The sequence below is a fragment of the Melanotaenia boesemani genome, chromosome 20, assembly GCF_017639745.1.
Source record: "Melanotaenia boesemani isolate fMelBoe1 chromosome 20, fMelBoe1.pri, whole genome shotgun sequence".
Classification (NCBI taxonomy): domain Eukaryota; kingdom Metazoa; phylum Chordata; class Actinopteri; order Atheriniformes; family Melanotaeniidae; genus Melanotaenia; species Melanotaenia boesemani.
In genome coordinates, this window is record NC_055701.1 from 29,832,793 (window position 1) to 29,848,793 (window position 16,001).

At 44.6% G+C, this 16,001-nt stretch overlaps 2 protein-coding genes across 4 annotated transcripts in view; both read left to right on the plus strand.

The window, feature by feature from the left end:
* The first annotated feature begins 3,186 nt into the window (after positions 1-3,186).
* Positions 3,187-6,379, plus strand: dtd2 (D-aminoacyl-tRNA deacylase 2). Its single transcript, XM_041972247.1, has 3 exons — positions 3,187-3,319; positions 5,190-5,259; positions 5,335-6,379. The coding sequence occupies exons 1-3, from the start codon at positions 3,209-3,211 to the stop codon at positions 5,661-5,663; spliced, it is 510 nt and encodes a 169-aa protein (XP_041828181.1). The 5' UTR covers positions 3,187-3,208; the 3' UTR covers positions 5,664-6,379.
* A 138-nt stretch (positions 6,380-6,517) lies between these two features.
* The window catches only part of LOC121631371, a 47,638-nt gene continuing 38,154 nt past the window's right edge, over positions 6,518-16,001 (plus strand). The window contains exons 1-2 of one of the 3 annotated variants that reach the window (XM_041972237.1): positions 6,518-7,574; positions 8,845-8,968. In XM_041972237.1, the coding sequence (XP_041828171.1) occupies positions 8,845-8,968 (124 nt within the window). In that variant the 5' untranslated portion in view covers positions 6,518-7,574. Of the gene's footprint in view, positions 7,575-7,843; positions 8,131-8,844; positions 8,969-16,001 lie in introns of those variants that run through there. The other 2 variants (XM_041972238.1, XM_041972236.1) reach the window with 2 other exon arrangements.

A 16,001-nucleotide genomic window follows, 5' to 3' on the forward strand; every position in this document is an offset into this window, starting at 1 on the left:
CAGTCTTTGTTCCCACTCCTGAAGGCCTCCCTCTTTTCTAGCCACAGCTGTTTGAGTTTAGGAGTAAACCAGGGTTTGTCATTGTTGAAACTCACCCTGGTGCGTGATGGTATAATGCTGTCCTCGCAGAAGTGGATATATGAGGTCACAGTGTCCGTATACTCATCCAAACTGTCCGTGGCAGCCCTCATTGAGTCCCAGTCTGTAGTCTCCAAACACGTGCGGAGCTCCTCCACAGCCTCGCTGGTCCACTGTTTTATTGTCCTCACCACAGGTTTGGAGAGTTTCAGCCTCTGCCTGTACGCGGGGATCAGGTGGATCATTTCGTGATCAGAAAGACCGAGTGCAGCGCGGGGCACTGCGTGATAAGCTCCGCTGATCGTGCTGTAACAATGGTCCAATGTGTTCTCCTCTCTGGTCGGGCATTTAATGTACTGCTTATATTTGGGAAGTTCTTGGCTCAAGTTGGCTTTATTAAAGTCCCCAAGAACAATGATGAGAGAGTCCGGGTATGTCCGCTCCATGCACAGTATCTGGTCCGCAAGTGCACACTGAGCTACGTGCACGTCCGCGTCTGGCACGATGTAAACAGCGGCCAGTATGAATGAGGCAAACTCCCGCGGAGAGTAAAACGGTTTACAGTGAATGAAAAAATATTCCAGAGAGGGAGAACAGTGCTGAGCGATCACTGTCATGTCCGTACACCAGCCACTGTTGATGTAGAAGCAGACACCTCCACCTGTTGCCTTGCCGGAGAGAGCTGCTTGTCTGTCCGCGCGGAGAAGATGGAATCCCTCCAGCTGTAACGCGCAGTCCGGGACCTCCTCACACAGCCACGTCTCCGTAAAGCACAAAATTGATTGATTTATTTCTTGGAGAGAAAAGGCACACTGAAAGGTCATCAGTTTGGATTTAGAAGAGGAAGAAGTACAGTAGATCCCTCTTTAATACTGGAAACTGAAATTAGAAAGGCTCAAGTGAATAAGGAATGTGTTGTGGCAGTTTTCTTTGACGTGGAAAAAGCATACGACATGATGTGGAGGGAGGGACTATATATAAGACTACATCAGATGGGCATCCGGGGAAGAATGTTAAAGTGGGTGAAGAGTTTTTTATCAGGTAGATGTATATCGGTTCGCGTTGGGAAAGAGTTTAGCTCTGAATATGAGGTAGAGAATGGCACTCCTCAGGGCAGTATAGTGAGTCCAGTATTTTTTTCCATTATGATTAATGAAATTTTCTGTAATGTTGAAGCCTCAATAGGCGTGTCACTTTTTGCTGATGATGGGGTAATGTGGACAAAAGGTAGGAATATTAAATTTATTGTTAAAAAACTACAGCAAGCTATTTGCAAAGTGGAAGCCTGGACTCTAAGATGGGGCTTTAGGTTTTCAGTTCCTAAAACAAAGGTTATGTTTTTTACCAGAAAAAAGTTAGATAATGATATTAATCTTACTCTATACGGGCAGAAATTAGAGATAGTAAATGAGTTTAAATATTTGGGATTGTGGTTTGACAAGCATTTGACTTGGAATTTCCATATTAAGAAAGTGGTGGAGAAATGTAAAAAGGTGGTGAATGTGATGAGGTGCCTTAGAGGGCGGGGATGGGGGGCTAGTCAAACAAGCTTGAAAATGTTATATGTAGCATTGATTAGATCAATTTTGGATTTTGGGTGTGTGGCATATGGCTCTGCTTCTAATAGTAGCCTTGTAAAGTTAGATCAAATCCAATATCAAGCTTTGAGGATCTGTTGTGGAGCAATGAGGTCTACCCCAGTCTCTGCACTCCAGGTGGAGGTAGGGGAGATGCCACTGAAGTTCAGAAGGTTGCAGATGGCAGTGTCATACTGGGCAAACCTGCGTGGACATAGAGAGGATCATCCCGGACTTGGAATGCTAAAGTCATATCAGGAGAAGGAGAAAGCACAGTTATCTAGTTTTGGGTGGATAATAGAAAAGATAACCCGGGATGTTGGGGTGGATGGCATGGAGCTGAGTCCAACTGTCTCCCTCCCTTCTACTCCAATATGGATGGAGAAAGAGCCTGATGTTGATTTAAGTTTATTAGATAAGGAATGTCACAGTAAGATCAATGCAATAGGATATATCAGGAGAGCATATGGAGCATATGTGGTACTATACACAGATGCCTCAAGGTTAGAGAATGGTAATGTGGGCATTGCCTGTGTCGTTCCAGACATAGGTGTGGTTATAAGTCAGAGGACAAATGATAAGTTAGCGGTCTACACAGGGGAACTACTTGCACTGGTTTTGGCATTGCAATGGGTGGAGAAAAATGGTCCAAAGGAAAAATTTTTGATAATTTCAGATTCTAGTAGTGCTTTGCTTAGCATAAAAAATATTCAATCAGAAACTAGGATGGACGTTGTGCAGGAAATAGTACTAACAATAAATAGAATAAGATCAGCAGGGAAAGTAGTGATACTTATGTGGGCACCAGCGCATGTGGGGATAGATGGTAACGAGTTAGCAGATAAATATGCTAAGAAGGGAGCGAATAAAGCAACTGTGGATTATCCGGTCGAATATAGTAAATCAGAGGTGAAAAGTATTGCAAAAGTGGGTATAAAAACAATGTGGCAGAAAGATTGGGATGAGGGAGTGAAGGGTAGGTTTTATTATACTGTCCAGGGGAGAGTGGGAGAAGCAGGGGTGTGTGCAGGCCTTAGCAGGAGAGAAGAAGACATTATAACACGGATAAGATTTGGACATACAGGACTTAACAGTACATTGAAGGTTATGGGGAAACATCTGACTGGAAATTGTGAATATTGTGAAGAACTAGAAACAGTAAAGCATGTTCTTATTCAGTGTACAAGATATGACCAGGAGAGGAAGGTACTTGTGGCATACTTAAAAGAATGTCAGGTCCATTTTACTATTGAGGCTATATTGAAGGGGTGCACGAAAAAAGGTGTAGTAAAAGCAATTATACGATTTTTTAAAGAGACCGGTATAAGTAGCAGGATTTAGTGGATAAAAGTATAAACCGAGCATATGGGGACCATCCCGGCCCACACTCCATTCCGGAAGGTGGCGGTAATGCACCTTAAGTTGTTTGCCAACCGCCATTAAACACCATATGAAGAAGAAGAAGAAGTTATTACGGAAGCAGGTTTTCGTCTCGTCCTCTTTCATTTTCTGAAGTCCCGTCGTGGCGCGTGTTTGTGGAGGACACGTTTGGAATGACGGAGAACAGCAGCGGTCCGGTGGCGCGGACGGTGCTGCAGCAGTGTCTGCAGGCCAGGCTGCAGGTGAGACCAGCTGAGGAGCACGCGGAGGCGCAGTTCGTCCAGGTAACATCATTCACACACGGATACCACCCTGTCTGGAGCTTCGTATTTACTATTTATCTGCTGTATTTTAATGACATTTTCTGCTTGTTTTTGACCTTTGACCAGTCTAAGAAAGAAAAGGAACATTAAAAAAAGGTTAAAATTGAAGTTTGGAGGTTTATAAAAACAAAATAAAACAAAATAAATGAACAAATGGAAGTTTGAACAGAACCTTGTATGTCATAAATTTTTAAAGGTAATGTTTACAAAATGGTCATTACATGCTAATTAATTAAACAGTGACGTGGCCGGAAGTGCAAAACAATATCACGTGGAGTGAAACACTTTCAGATCCTCGCGATGCACAGTTACATCTAAAACCTCCATCAGGACCAGAACCAGGGAGGAAAACCTCCATCAGGACCAGAACCAGGGAGGAAAATCTCCATCAGGGCAGGGACCAGGGAGGAAAACCTCCATCAGGACCAGAACCAGGGAGGAAAACCTCCATCAGGGCAGGGACCAGGGAGGAAAACCTCCATCAGGACCAGAACCAGGGAGGAAAACCTCCATCAGGGCAGGGACCAGGGAGGGAAACCTCCATCAGAACCAGAACCAGGGAGGAAAACCTCCATCAGGGCAGGGACCAGGGAGGAAAACCTCCATCAGGACCAGAACCAGGGAGGAAAACCTCCATCAGGGCAGGGACCAGGGAGGGAAACCTCCATCAGGACCAGAACCAGGGAGGAAAACCTCCATCAGGGCAAGGACCAGGGAGGAAAACCTCCATCAGGGCCAGGACCAGGGAGGAAAACCTCCATCAGGGCAGAAACCAGGGAGGAAAACCTCCATCAGGACCAGAACCAGGGAGGAAAACCTCCATCAGGGCAGGGACCAGGGAGGAAAACCTCCATCAGGACCAGAACCAGGGAGGAAAACCTCCATCAGGGCAGGGACCAGGGAGGAAAACCTCCATCAGGACCAGAACCAGGGAGGGAAACCTCCATCAGGACCAGAACCAGGGAGAAAAACCTCCATCAGGACCAGGACCAGGGAGGAAAACCTCCATCAGGACCAGGACCAGGGAGGAAAACCTCCATCAGGACCAGAACCAGGGAGGAAAACCTCCATCAGGGCAGGGACCAGGGAGGAAAACCTCCATCAGGACCAGAACCAGGGAGGAAAACCTCCATCAGGGCAGGGACCAGGGAGGAAAACCTCCATCAGGACCAGGACCAGGGAGGAAAACCTCCATCAGGGCAGGGACCAGGGAGGAAAACCTCCATCAGGACCAGAACCAGGGAGGGAAACCTCCATCAAGACCAGAACCAGGGAGAAAAACCTTCATCAGGACCAGGACCAGGGAGGAAAACCTCCATCAGGACCAGGACCAGGGAGGAAAACCTCCATCAGGACCAGGACCAGGGAGGAAAACCTCCATCAGGACCAGAACCAGGGAGGAAAACCTCCATCAGGGTCAGGACCAGGGAGGAAAACTCCATCAGGACCGGAACCAGGGAGGAAAACCTCCATCAGGGCAGGGACCAGGGAGGAAAACCTCCATCAGGACCAGAACCAGGGATGAAAACCTCCATCAGGACCGGAACCAGGGAGGAAAACCTCCATCAGGGCAGGGACCAGGGAGGAAAACCTCCATCAGGGCCAGAACCAGGGAGGAAAACCTCCATCAGGACCAGAACCAGGGAGGAAAACCTCCATCAGGACCAGAACCAGGGAGGAAAACCTCCATCAGGACCAGGACCAGGGAGGAAAACCTCCATCAGGGCAGGGGCCAGGGAGGAAAACCTCCATCAGGGCAGGGACCAGGGAGGAAAACCTGGTGTGAAGGGTAGAGCTTAACATAATTGTCTTGTTTCTCGTCCTGACTCAGATCGACAGAGGGATGGTGGTCTACGTCTGCTTCTTCAGAGGAGCCACAGACGACATCTTGCCCAAAATGGGTCGGTGACTTTTGAAACGTCTGATGTTTAAGTCCAGTTTCTGTCCGTCTCTGAATGAGTCTTCTTCCTGTCCAGTGTCCACGTTGTTGAACATGCGGCTGTGCGAGTCCAGCTCAGGGAAGATGGTGTCGGTGTGCCAGCTTCCCGGCAGCCTGCTGATCGTCCCCCAGGCCACGCTGGGCGGCAGGGCCAAAGGCAGAGCCATGCAGTACCACAGCAACATTGGCAAGGAGGACGGGCTGCGACTCTACCAGGCCTTCGTGTCTCTGTGTGAGCAGGAACTGAAGAGCGCTGCTGCTGCTGCAGGTGGAGCGGAGGTGACGGTGAAACATGGGACGTATGGAAACAGACAAGTGCTGAAGCTGGACACTAATGGACCCTACACACACCTGATGGAGTTCTGATCTTTATGTTGTCTAAATGTCCTCCAGGTGCCTCACAAGGTTGGCCTTGGCTTGTATTGTAATGAAGGCAATAACACAGCCCCCCAAAGCTGCTTTTCATGGTACGTCTTCATTTGTTCCTGGAAATCCTGGAAACTTTCACCCGTTTTCAGTCTGTGGGAAAAATAACGGAATAATAGTGACATCTGAATTTCTTTGTGAGAAGTGAATATTTACTGAAAAAATTAAGTTAGTAGCAGGAAGAGAGAATCTGAAACACATGGGAGAAAATTAAAAAATGAGTGTTATTGTGATGTGTTGTTATTACACATATATGACATATTTAATGTCACTACAAACCTTTAGCAGAGGTCCCAGCTGGAGCCCACTTATTGACTATTTAATACCTAACCAGAGAAATACTGGGTAGATAATTATCTTTGTCTTTTTAAACAAAAATCTTCGGCATATATATACGGGATGTTACTGCATGGGATGTCATGCAAAAGGCGTCCACCAGGGGGCAGAAGACAAGCGTCAAGGTTTTGAGTTGTTACCATGAAACGATGCAAAAGGTCTCAGAAGTAAATTTATTAATGTGGTACGATAGGTGTTAAGGGTTTAATGATTAGTTTAAATGCTTTACTTGGATTTGGGAAAAATGTTCTTAAAATCAGAAACTGAAAGTCTGTTTCCGTGTAATTTTGCTCAGATTAGAAAGTAGTTGAGAACCTTCATTGATGGAAAATCGTGGTTTTTTTCATGTCTTCCTGTGGGTGCTCCTAGTGAGTCCCTGCTTTGTTTTCTTACAGAGGCCGTACAGCCACGGCCGTCCCCAGACTTTTTGGGACCCCAAACAGAATTTCAGCAGTGGCCTTTCTGTGTGCGTGTTCTGCCCGCGTGTGCGTAGGTTCTCTCCGGGTTCTCCAGCTTCCTCCCACTGGCCAAAGACATGATGCTAGGTTACCAGGTCACTAAACTCTCCCCAGAAAGGAGTGTTTGTTTGTCTCTGTTTGACCTGCGATGGACTGGTGACCTGTCCAGGTAAACCTGTCCAGGTGTACCTGTCCAAGTGTATCTGTCCAGGTGTACTTGTCCAGGTGTGCCTCATGCCTGCTAATTTCTGGGATAGACACCAGCTACCCCACGACCCTGAATTGGAATAAGTGGTGTAGAAAATGGATAAACAAAGCAAGAGACCAGAAACATTTAGAGTAAACTGGTTAGGCAGTTTGATTACTTCAGTGTGCACAAACGCAACCTTCCACTTCAAAGTGCTACAGAACTGCAGCCAGCTTGTCTTTGACTTATTCAGTGAGTGCAAACAGAACCTCTACACAGAACAGCGGCACCGTACGCCTGAGCCAGCAGGAACTGATTCAACTAGTATTTCAATGCCAGCTGAAAATTTCATAGTGTGAATGCAGCCATGATTTAAATAGTACAAAATAGCATTTTTGTGGGCATTACTGTATTATATTTATTTACATTATTCAATTGTATATTTGTGTGTTTTTTTCATTATTATTATTTTTTTAATCAGAATATCTTGACATTTTAAGCTGACTTGGGGGGCTCCCGGGTGATGTGGTGGCTGAAAGCAGCCGTTTTAAATGCATATAGTTACATGTCCTTCATATCCAGAAAGCTCCACCTGGCAACGCTAACACGTTTTTAACAAGCAGCCATGATTGTTTTCCTCGATGCTGGATGTGATATGATACATAATAGAAGAAGCAGTGTGTCCTCCAGGCCGGCAGGGGGCGAGCGGCTGAATTTTGTTTAGCGGGAGTGAGCAGCACCCTGTTAGCTTGGGTTACAGCAGCGTTTACAACCTTCGTTAAAACCGGAGCTCTGGTAAGTTAGTAGCATGTGACAACAATAGAGCTTCCGTTTGATGAACCCTCCACGAAAATAAAAGCGCGCAAATCAGTGAGTGTAAAAATATTGTGTTGGTGATAAATGTGTTTGAATGTGTGTACTGCTTTTCATCTTTATAATTAACGTATCTTTGCTCGTGGCCGGTTCCAGTTCTATTGTTAATGGCGTCAAGCAGCATAAAAGGTTGCATCGTTATTATTGTGGTTATTATTATATCCTGAGTTCCACGTAAAACTTAACGATACTTTAACTAAAAAAGAACATCTTACGTTGTGATAATGAAACTTTACTTAATTATGTATTTACTCCCCGTCATTGTGGTAACGAGCTAACATCGACTGTTATTTTAAAATTCACATCACCGGAAGTGACTAGGTCACAGCTGCTAACTAAAGTCAGCGCGGGAGCAAACGCTGCTTCTAGCTACTTATTTGGGCTAAAATATGTTGCTTTGGTAAAAGTAAACGCATGTTTAGATGGAGAGAAACAGATTTGTTTCTTTATGTGACCAGCTCCGTTGAAAAGCGATGTCCAGACTTCCGGGTTTCCACTGAAAGTTTGGCGGTGTAACGAAGATTATTGTTAACAGAACGTTAGATGTTCTAAGGTGGGAACGCTTTTCAGAAGAGAAACTTCATGCTAGTTTATTTAGGATGAATGCAATGAGTCAAAGTGGCATTGTTGTTGTTTTTGTTTGTTTATTATTATTATTATTATTTATTTTACTATTATTATTGTATGATCTGAGGCAGACGTGTTTTTCGATAAGAAAATAATTTATTTTAACAAACTGACAACAAAGACTAAGAAAGCTATCCAATTGATAACTTTTTTATATATATTCACGTGATATTAATTTTGTTCTCGGTTTTATTTTTTAAATAATAAAGTGAAAACATGTTTATTTCACAGTTCTAAATTTTAATGTCATTAAAAAAATAAAAAGGAACTTCTATGCTTAAAGTTGTAAATAGTTAAAACGAAGTCAGTGGGTCAGTATTTCTAAATGTCTCTGTGCTTGTCTAGTTCTAGCTGTCTAAATCATGAATATTTTGCTTGGATCCTCAATCCTGGTCCTCCAGGGCCGGTGAAGCTTCCCTGCTGCAACACACCTGATTCAGACTCTGACTTCAAGCTCTGCACAAGTCTGCTAATTACCCACTGATTAGACTCAGTTATGCTGCAGCAAGGAAACTCATAAAACCTGCAGGACACTGGCCCGGAAGCACCAGGACCGAGGGTCTGTCACATATTGTATCTACAGCCAATAATTTGCAAAGTAAACATCTCTTTTCTTTGTTTCTCACCTCTTGACTTACAGATGCCTTCTTTCCATTTTCTGGATAGTTTGGAGGCTTACATGCGGACTGGAAAGTTTCCTCCGAATACAGCTAAAAGCTTAAAGAGAGTGGCCAGAGCTGCCCGCAAAAACTTCATCTATAAAGGTATCTGAGAGTCGCCGGTCATGCAGAGGGAAACCTTGTCAACTCTAAAACACACACAAGTGTTTGAGTGAGAAAAGACAGAAACTTTCACTTAAAAACAAACCAAATCCAGCTGCTGAGCATGGGGCAGATCAGTAAAAATTATATGTAAATTAAACTGAATATAAAAAAAGATTATTTCTAAAAAAGGGTTCTGATGCTAAACACACTCCAATCTCTACAGTGAATTCCTTACGCCTTGCATGCTGTTCATATTTGGTGCCTTTATAGTACGATCAGGGTCAGTTTTGAGCTGGTCCAAGAATTCCCTCATAGTGAGAGTCCGTATCAACCTTTAATCTGCAGATCTACAGAATGTCTAAATAGCTGCTGTCACATTAATAAATGCACAATTTACTCTTAATAAAGAGCAGTTTATTTTTCAGGTTTTAAAAGACTTGTTTTTGGAAAGAAGCATCTATTACTAAACAGTATCATGTTCGACAGAAAACACAAGTCATTAAAACTTAGATATATTTTACTTTATTTAAATAGTAGGAACTTTCTGGAGCTGTTAGAAGTTACAATATAACCGTGTTTCACCATTGCAGCCATTGAACACTATCTTAATAATTATATCATAATTACCTTTATTATAGTTAGTGGACAGAGACAGAACGCTACGTCTGCAGCAAATATCAGATGTAGCTGCTGTACATGGACTGGCTGCTCAACCAGTTGAGCTAAACAACCCCCCTGAAATATCCACATCAATAACCATGTTGTCTTTCTACTACCTCGGCACGACTTCTGTTCCCTTCGTGTATTATCTATGACCATTCTGAGTGTCCAGGTCCCGCTTGAACTCTGTCACCATTGTTCCGTTAAAAATAACCCACAGAAACCAGATCTGTAGTTTTCTACAGCTCCAAGATTTCCTCAGACCTTCATGTCACTTCATGTGACCCACACTGGCACCTCGAAAACCCATTTTAATAGATTCAAGTATGACCTGAAACAGCCTCAATGTCCAAACATTTGTAGTACCTATACAGAAATAAACAGTTTTGATTTTTTTTTTCATTTCTATGTTTTTTAAGTCACTTTAGGAAAGTTCATCAAATTTCAGGCCAGAAGGATTTTTAGGTTCATTTGACTGCTGTCAAATGTCAAAGCGGCTCAGATTTGATGTGGAGGGTTAAGACACGCCAACGGCTTTACTATGGCTAGACTGGAAAAAGGCCTAATAATAATATATTTTATGCTCAAGCTTTTTGCATAAAAGCTGAATAAAAAAAATCCTCCTAGCAAATCAGATCTTAATGAATGAATTAAATGAAAAGCAATTTACATAAAATATCCCAGCGCGTGTCTTAATGCATTTTTTAAACCTAGTTCTGAATAAACCAGTGACACAAATAATGGTTAACGATGTAATGTTTACATGGTTCTGCTGCGCAAAGCTGCACGTGGGCTTTTATTTTGAAAATTACCAGACGCTTTTACACTGCTCCCATGTCGATTTCCTGTCTGGCCCTCTCTGAACTGCTGAGTTTGACACGTTCTGGACGCGTGCTCCGTCAGAAATGGACTCGGTGCGTGTGTTTAACATGAGCTTCTGGGACGCTCCTGGTGGGAACCAAACCATTGACTAAAATGTCCACAAACAGAAGCATCTACACGCACCCGGTGGTAACTGGCCTGTCTTTAAAAATTTTCCTATTAAATTAACATTTCAGTTTACAGTTAAATGGTTTTTCATTTGATACTTGATTGTTATTGACGATCATTGGATAGATATTCAAATGTTATTTGTTTAACTGTAACCATCATACACATTTTTAATCTAGGCCAAATACAGCACGTCGTTACCACATGGCTTGATTAAAGGTACAACATGTCACAAAATGAAAGATCAATGACAGAAAAAAATAATTTATCATGTGTTTTTACTGGTATCTAATCACTTTAAATAACTTATGTTTTCAGGTAGCAGCTTTGTCTGATAGGAGCTAGAGCTCCGTTTGGTATAAGTAACGCCTTCAAAAGCACCATAGAAGAAGACAGTACACATGTAGTAGTGCAGTCATTGCTTCACCTGAGGCCCCTGGATCCGCTCACACATGAAAACATCTTTATGTTTAGAAGAAGTTTGGCCACTAGTTGCCACCGTACATTCACTACCGTGTCATACCCATCTTTCTTGAACTTTCCCCGCAGATTACTTGTCTTGAGGTTAATGGTGGTGGAAGCTTCAGCCATGTTGCTGTGGAGAACATTAAATTCTCCTTTGTAGGCAGCGGCCCTCTGAATACCAGACCAGTCCTTTCTGAGAGGAAATATGGTCACTCAGCTGGTAAACTGGTCACTCAGCTGGTAAATTGGCCACTCAGCTGGTAAACTGGCCATTTAGTTGGTAAACTGGTCACTCAGCTGGTAAACTGGCCACTCAGCTGGTAAATTGGCCACTTAGTTGGTAAACTGGCCACTCAGCTGGTAAACTGGTCACTCAGCTGGTAAATTGGCCACTCAGCTTGTAAACTGGCCATTTAGTTGGTAAACTGGTCACTCAGCTGGTAAACTGGCCACTCAGCTGGAATACAGGCCATTTAGTTGGTAAACTGGTCACTCAGCTGGTAAACTGGCCACTCAGCTGGTAAACTGGTCACTCAGCTGGTAAATTGGCCACTTAGTTGGTAAACTGGCCACTCAGCTGGTAAACTGGTCACTTAGCTGGTAAATTGGCCACTCAGCTGGTAAACTGGCCATTTAGTTGGTAAACTGGTCACTCAGCTGGTAAACTGGCCACTCAGCTGGTAAACTGGTCACTCACCTGGTAAACTGGCCACTCAGCTGGTAAATTGACCATTTAGTTGGTAAACTGGTCACTTATATGGCAAGCTGGTCACTTAGTTGGTAAACTGGCCACTAAGCTGGTAAATTGGCCACTTAGTTGGTAAACTGGTCACTTATATGGCAAGCTGGTCACTTAGTTGGTAAACTGGTCACTCAGCTGGTAAACTGGTCACTCAGCTGGTATATTGGCCACTCAGCTGTTAAATTGGCCATTTAGTTGGTAAACTGGTCACTCAGCTGGTAAACTGGTCACTCACCTGGTAAACTGGCCACTCAGCTGGTAAATTGGCCACTTAGTTGGCAAACTGGTCACTTATATGGCAAGCTGGTCACTTAGTTGGTAAACTGGCCACTCAGCTGGTAAACTGGTCACATAGTTGGTAAACTGTTCACTTAGTTGGTAACCTGGCCACTTAGCTGGTAAACTGGTCACTCAGCTGGTAAACTAGTTACTTAGTTGGTAAACGGGTCACTCAGCTGGTAAATTGGCCACTCAGCTGGTAAACTAGCCACTTAGCTGGTAAACTGGTCACTTAGCTGGTAAACTGGCCACTCAGCTGGTAAACTGGCCACTCAGCTTGTAAACCGGTCACTTCGTTGGTAAACTGGCCACTTAGCTGGGAAACTGACCACTTAGTTGGTAAACTGGCCACTCAGCTTGTAAACTGGTCACTTAGTTGGTACACTAGTCACTTAGTTGGTAAACTAGTCACTTATATGGTAAACTGGTCACGTAGTTGGTAAACTGTTCACTTAGTTGGTAACCTGGCCACTTAGCTGGTAAACTGGCCACTCAGCTTGTAAACTAGCCACTCAGCTGGTAAGTTGGTCACTTAGTTGGTAAACTGGCCACTCAGCTGGTAAACTGGTCACATAGTTGGTAAACTGTTCACTTAGTTGGTAACCTGGCCACTTAGCTGGTAAACTGGTCACTCACCTGGTAAACTGGCCACTCAGCTGGTAAATTGGCCACTTAGTTGGTAAACTGGTCACTTATATGGCAAGCTGGTCACTTAGTTGGTAAACTGGCCACTCAGCTGGTAAATTGGCCACTTAGTTGGTAAACTGGTCACTTATATGGCAAGCTGGTCACTTAGTTGGTAAACTGGCCACTCAGCTGGTAAATTGGCCACTTAGTTGGTAAACTGGCCACTCAGCTGGTAAACTGGTCACTCAGCTGGTAAACTGGCCATTTAGCTGGTAAACTGGCCATTTAGTTGGTAAACTGGTCACTCAGCTGGTAAACTGGCCACTCAGCTGGGAAACTGGCCACTTAGTTGGTAAACTGGCCTCTCAGCTTGTAAACTGGTCACTTAGTTGGTACACTAGTCACTTAGTTGGTAAACTGGCCACTTAGCTGGTAAATTCGCCACTTAGTTGGTAAACTGGTCACTTATATGGTAAACTGGTCACGTAGTTGGTAAACTGTTCACTTAGTTGGTAACCTGGCCACTTAGCTGGTAAACTGGCCACTCAGCTGGTAAACTAGCCACTCAGCTGGTAAGTTGGTCACTTAGTTGGTAAACTGGCCATTCAGCTGGTAAACTGGCCACTCAGCTGGTATACTGGCCACTCAGCTGGTAAACTGGTCACTCAGCTGGTAATCTAGCCACTCAGCTGGTAACCTGGCCACTCAGCTGGTAAACTGGCCACTCAGCTTGTAAACTAGCCACTCAGCAGGTAAACTGGTCACTCAGCTGGTAAAAAAGCCACTCAGCTGGTAAACTGGCCACTCAGCTGGTAAACTGGTCTCTCAGCTGGTAAACTGGCCACTCAGCTTGTAAAGCGGTCACTTAGTTGGGAAACTGGCCACTTAGCTGGTAAACTGGCCACTCAGCTTGTAAACCGGTCACTTCGTTGGTAAACTGGCCACTCAGCTGGTAAACTAGCCACTTAGCTGGTAAACTGGTCACTTAGCTGGTAAACTGGCCACTCAGCTGGTAAACTGGCCACTCAGCTTGTAAACCGGTCACTTCGTTGGTAAACTGGCCACTCAGCAGGGAAGCTGGCCACTTAGTTGGTAAACTAGTCACTCAGCTGGTGAACTAGCCACTCAGCTGGTAAACTGGTCACTCAGCTGGTAAACTGGCCACTTGGCTGGTAAACTGGCCACTCAGCTGGTAAACTAGTCACTTAGTTGGCAAACTGGTCACTCAGCTGGTAAACTAACCACTCAGCTTTTAAACCGGTCACTTCGTTGGTAAACTAGCCACTCAGCTGGGAAACTGGCCACGTAGTTGGTGAACTGGCCACTTAGTTGGTAAACTGGTCACTCAGCTGGTAAACTGGTCACTCAGCTGGTAAACTGGTCACTTATATGGTAAACTGGCCACTCAGCTGGTAAACTGGTCACTCAGCTGGTAAACTCGCCACTCAGCTGGTAAACTGGCCATTTAGTTGGTAAACTGGTCACTTAGTTGGTAAACTAGTCACTTAGTTGGTAACCTGGCCACTTAGCTGGTAAACTGGTCACTCAGCTGGTAAACTAGCCACTCAGCTGGTAAGTTGGTCACTTAGTTGGTAAACTGGCCATTCAGCTGGTATACTGGCCACTCAGCTGGTATACTGGCCACTCAGCTGGTATACTGGTCATTCAGCTGGTAATCTAGCCACTCAGCTGGTAACCTGGCCACTCAGCTGGTAAACTGGCCACTCAGCTTGTAAACTAGCCACTCAGCTGGTAAACTGGTCACTCAGCTGGTAAACTGGTCACTTAGCTGGTAAACTGGCCACTCAGCTGGTAAACTGGTTGCTCAGCTTGTAAACTGGCCACTCAGCTTGTAAACCGGTCACTTAGTTGGTAAACTGGCCATTCAGCTGGTAAACTGGCCACTCAGCTGGTATACTGGCCACTCAGCTGGTAAACTGGTCACTCAGCTGGTAATCTAGCCACTCAGCTGGTAACCTGGCCACTCAGCTGGTAAACTGGCCACTCAGCTTGTAAACTAGCCACTTAGCTGGTAAACTGGCCACTTAGCTGGTAAACTGGTCGCTCAGCTGGTAAACTGGCCACTCAGCTTGTAAACCGGTCACTTAGTTGGTAAACTAGCCACTCAGCTGGTAAACTGGTCACTCAGCTCGTAAAAAAGCCACTCAGCTGGTAAACTGGTCACTTAGCTGGTAAACTGGCCACTCAGCTGGTAAACTGGTCGCTCAGCTGGTGAACTGGCCTCTCAGCTTGTAAACCGGTCACTTCGTTGGTAAACTGGCCACTCAGCTGGGAAAGTGGCCACTTAGTTGGTAAACTAGTCACTCAGCTGGTGAACTAGCCACTCAGCTGGTAAACTGGTCACTCAGCTGGTAAACTGGCCACTTGGCTGGTAAACTGGTCACTCAGCTGGTAAACTAGTCACTTAGTTGGTAAACTGGTCACTCAGCTAGTAAACTAACCACTCAGCTTGTAAACCGGTCACTTCGTTGGTAAACTAGCCACTTCGGTTTCCTCTCTTTCTCTGCTGCTTCTCTTTTCCACCATCCACTCGTCAGGGCTTCCTACATTCCTCAGGACCTCCCACATAGCCAGGCTATGTAAGCCTCGCTTGGATTAGCCTCAGGTAGATGCAGCTGGAATGTGTTAGTGGAACGGCTTGAGCCTTAATTCAAAGATGGTGTGTTAGTTCAAGCGAAGCTTTTCCGTTACAGCCTGACTTTCTGTAGCTACGTTGGTGGAATACCCCCTGATGCTACAGTCTCTGCTAAGCCTGAGAAGGTGGACTGTCACTGGACTGATTACAGGGCTCCTGGGGAAATTTCATATAACTTATGAGCACATTAATGTAAAAAGACTGTCAATTTTATTCACATAATGACAGTCTTGTGCTGCAAACAACATATCTGAGTCTATAATAGACTCAGATATGTCTCATAATTCTGAGACAGTAGAAACACTATACCAGCAATTATCTGTTTACACAATGCTTTGTTTTTAAAAATGTAAATTTTATATTTTGTCAAATGCATGTTTGAATCATCACTCACATGTAAAAATTATTATTAATGAAAATAAATTGTTTAATAAACGTGACTGCTCTTGGGGGCCCCCTAGTGGTGACGGGGTCCTAAGCAAACGCTTAGTTCGCTCATGCCTCTGGCCGGCTCTGGTAATTGCTACTCATTGTACATCTTAAAGTATTCCTTCGGCTGAAACTTATTGGCCATTACAGGGTGCAGCTGGCCCATGTGTGGGCCACCTCTGGCA

Excerpts from the sequence above, each read along its gene's own strand:
- dtd2 (XM_041972247.1), top strand. The coding sequence starts at position 3,209 with ATGACGGAGAACAGCAGCGGTCCGGTGGCGCGGACGGTGCTGCAGCAG. Across the intron at positions 3,320-5,189 it reads CGGAGGCGCAGTTCGTCCAG|ATCGACAGAGGGATGGTGGT; the intron begins GTAACATCATTC and ends GTCCTGACTCAG. Across the intron at positions 5,260-5,334 it reads CGACATCTTGCCCAAAATGG|TGTCCACGTTGTTGAACATG; the intron begins GTCGGTGACTTT and ends CTTCCTGTCCAG.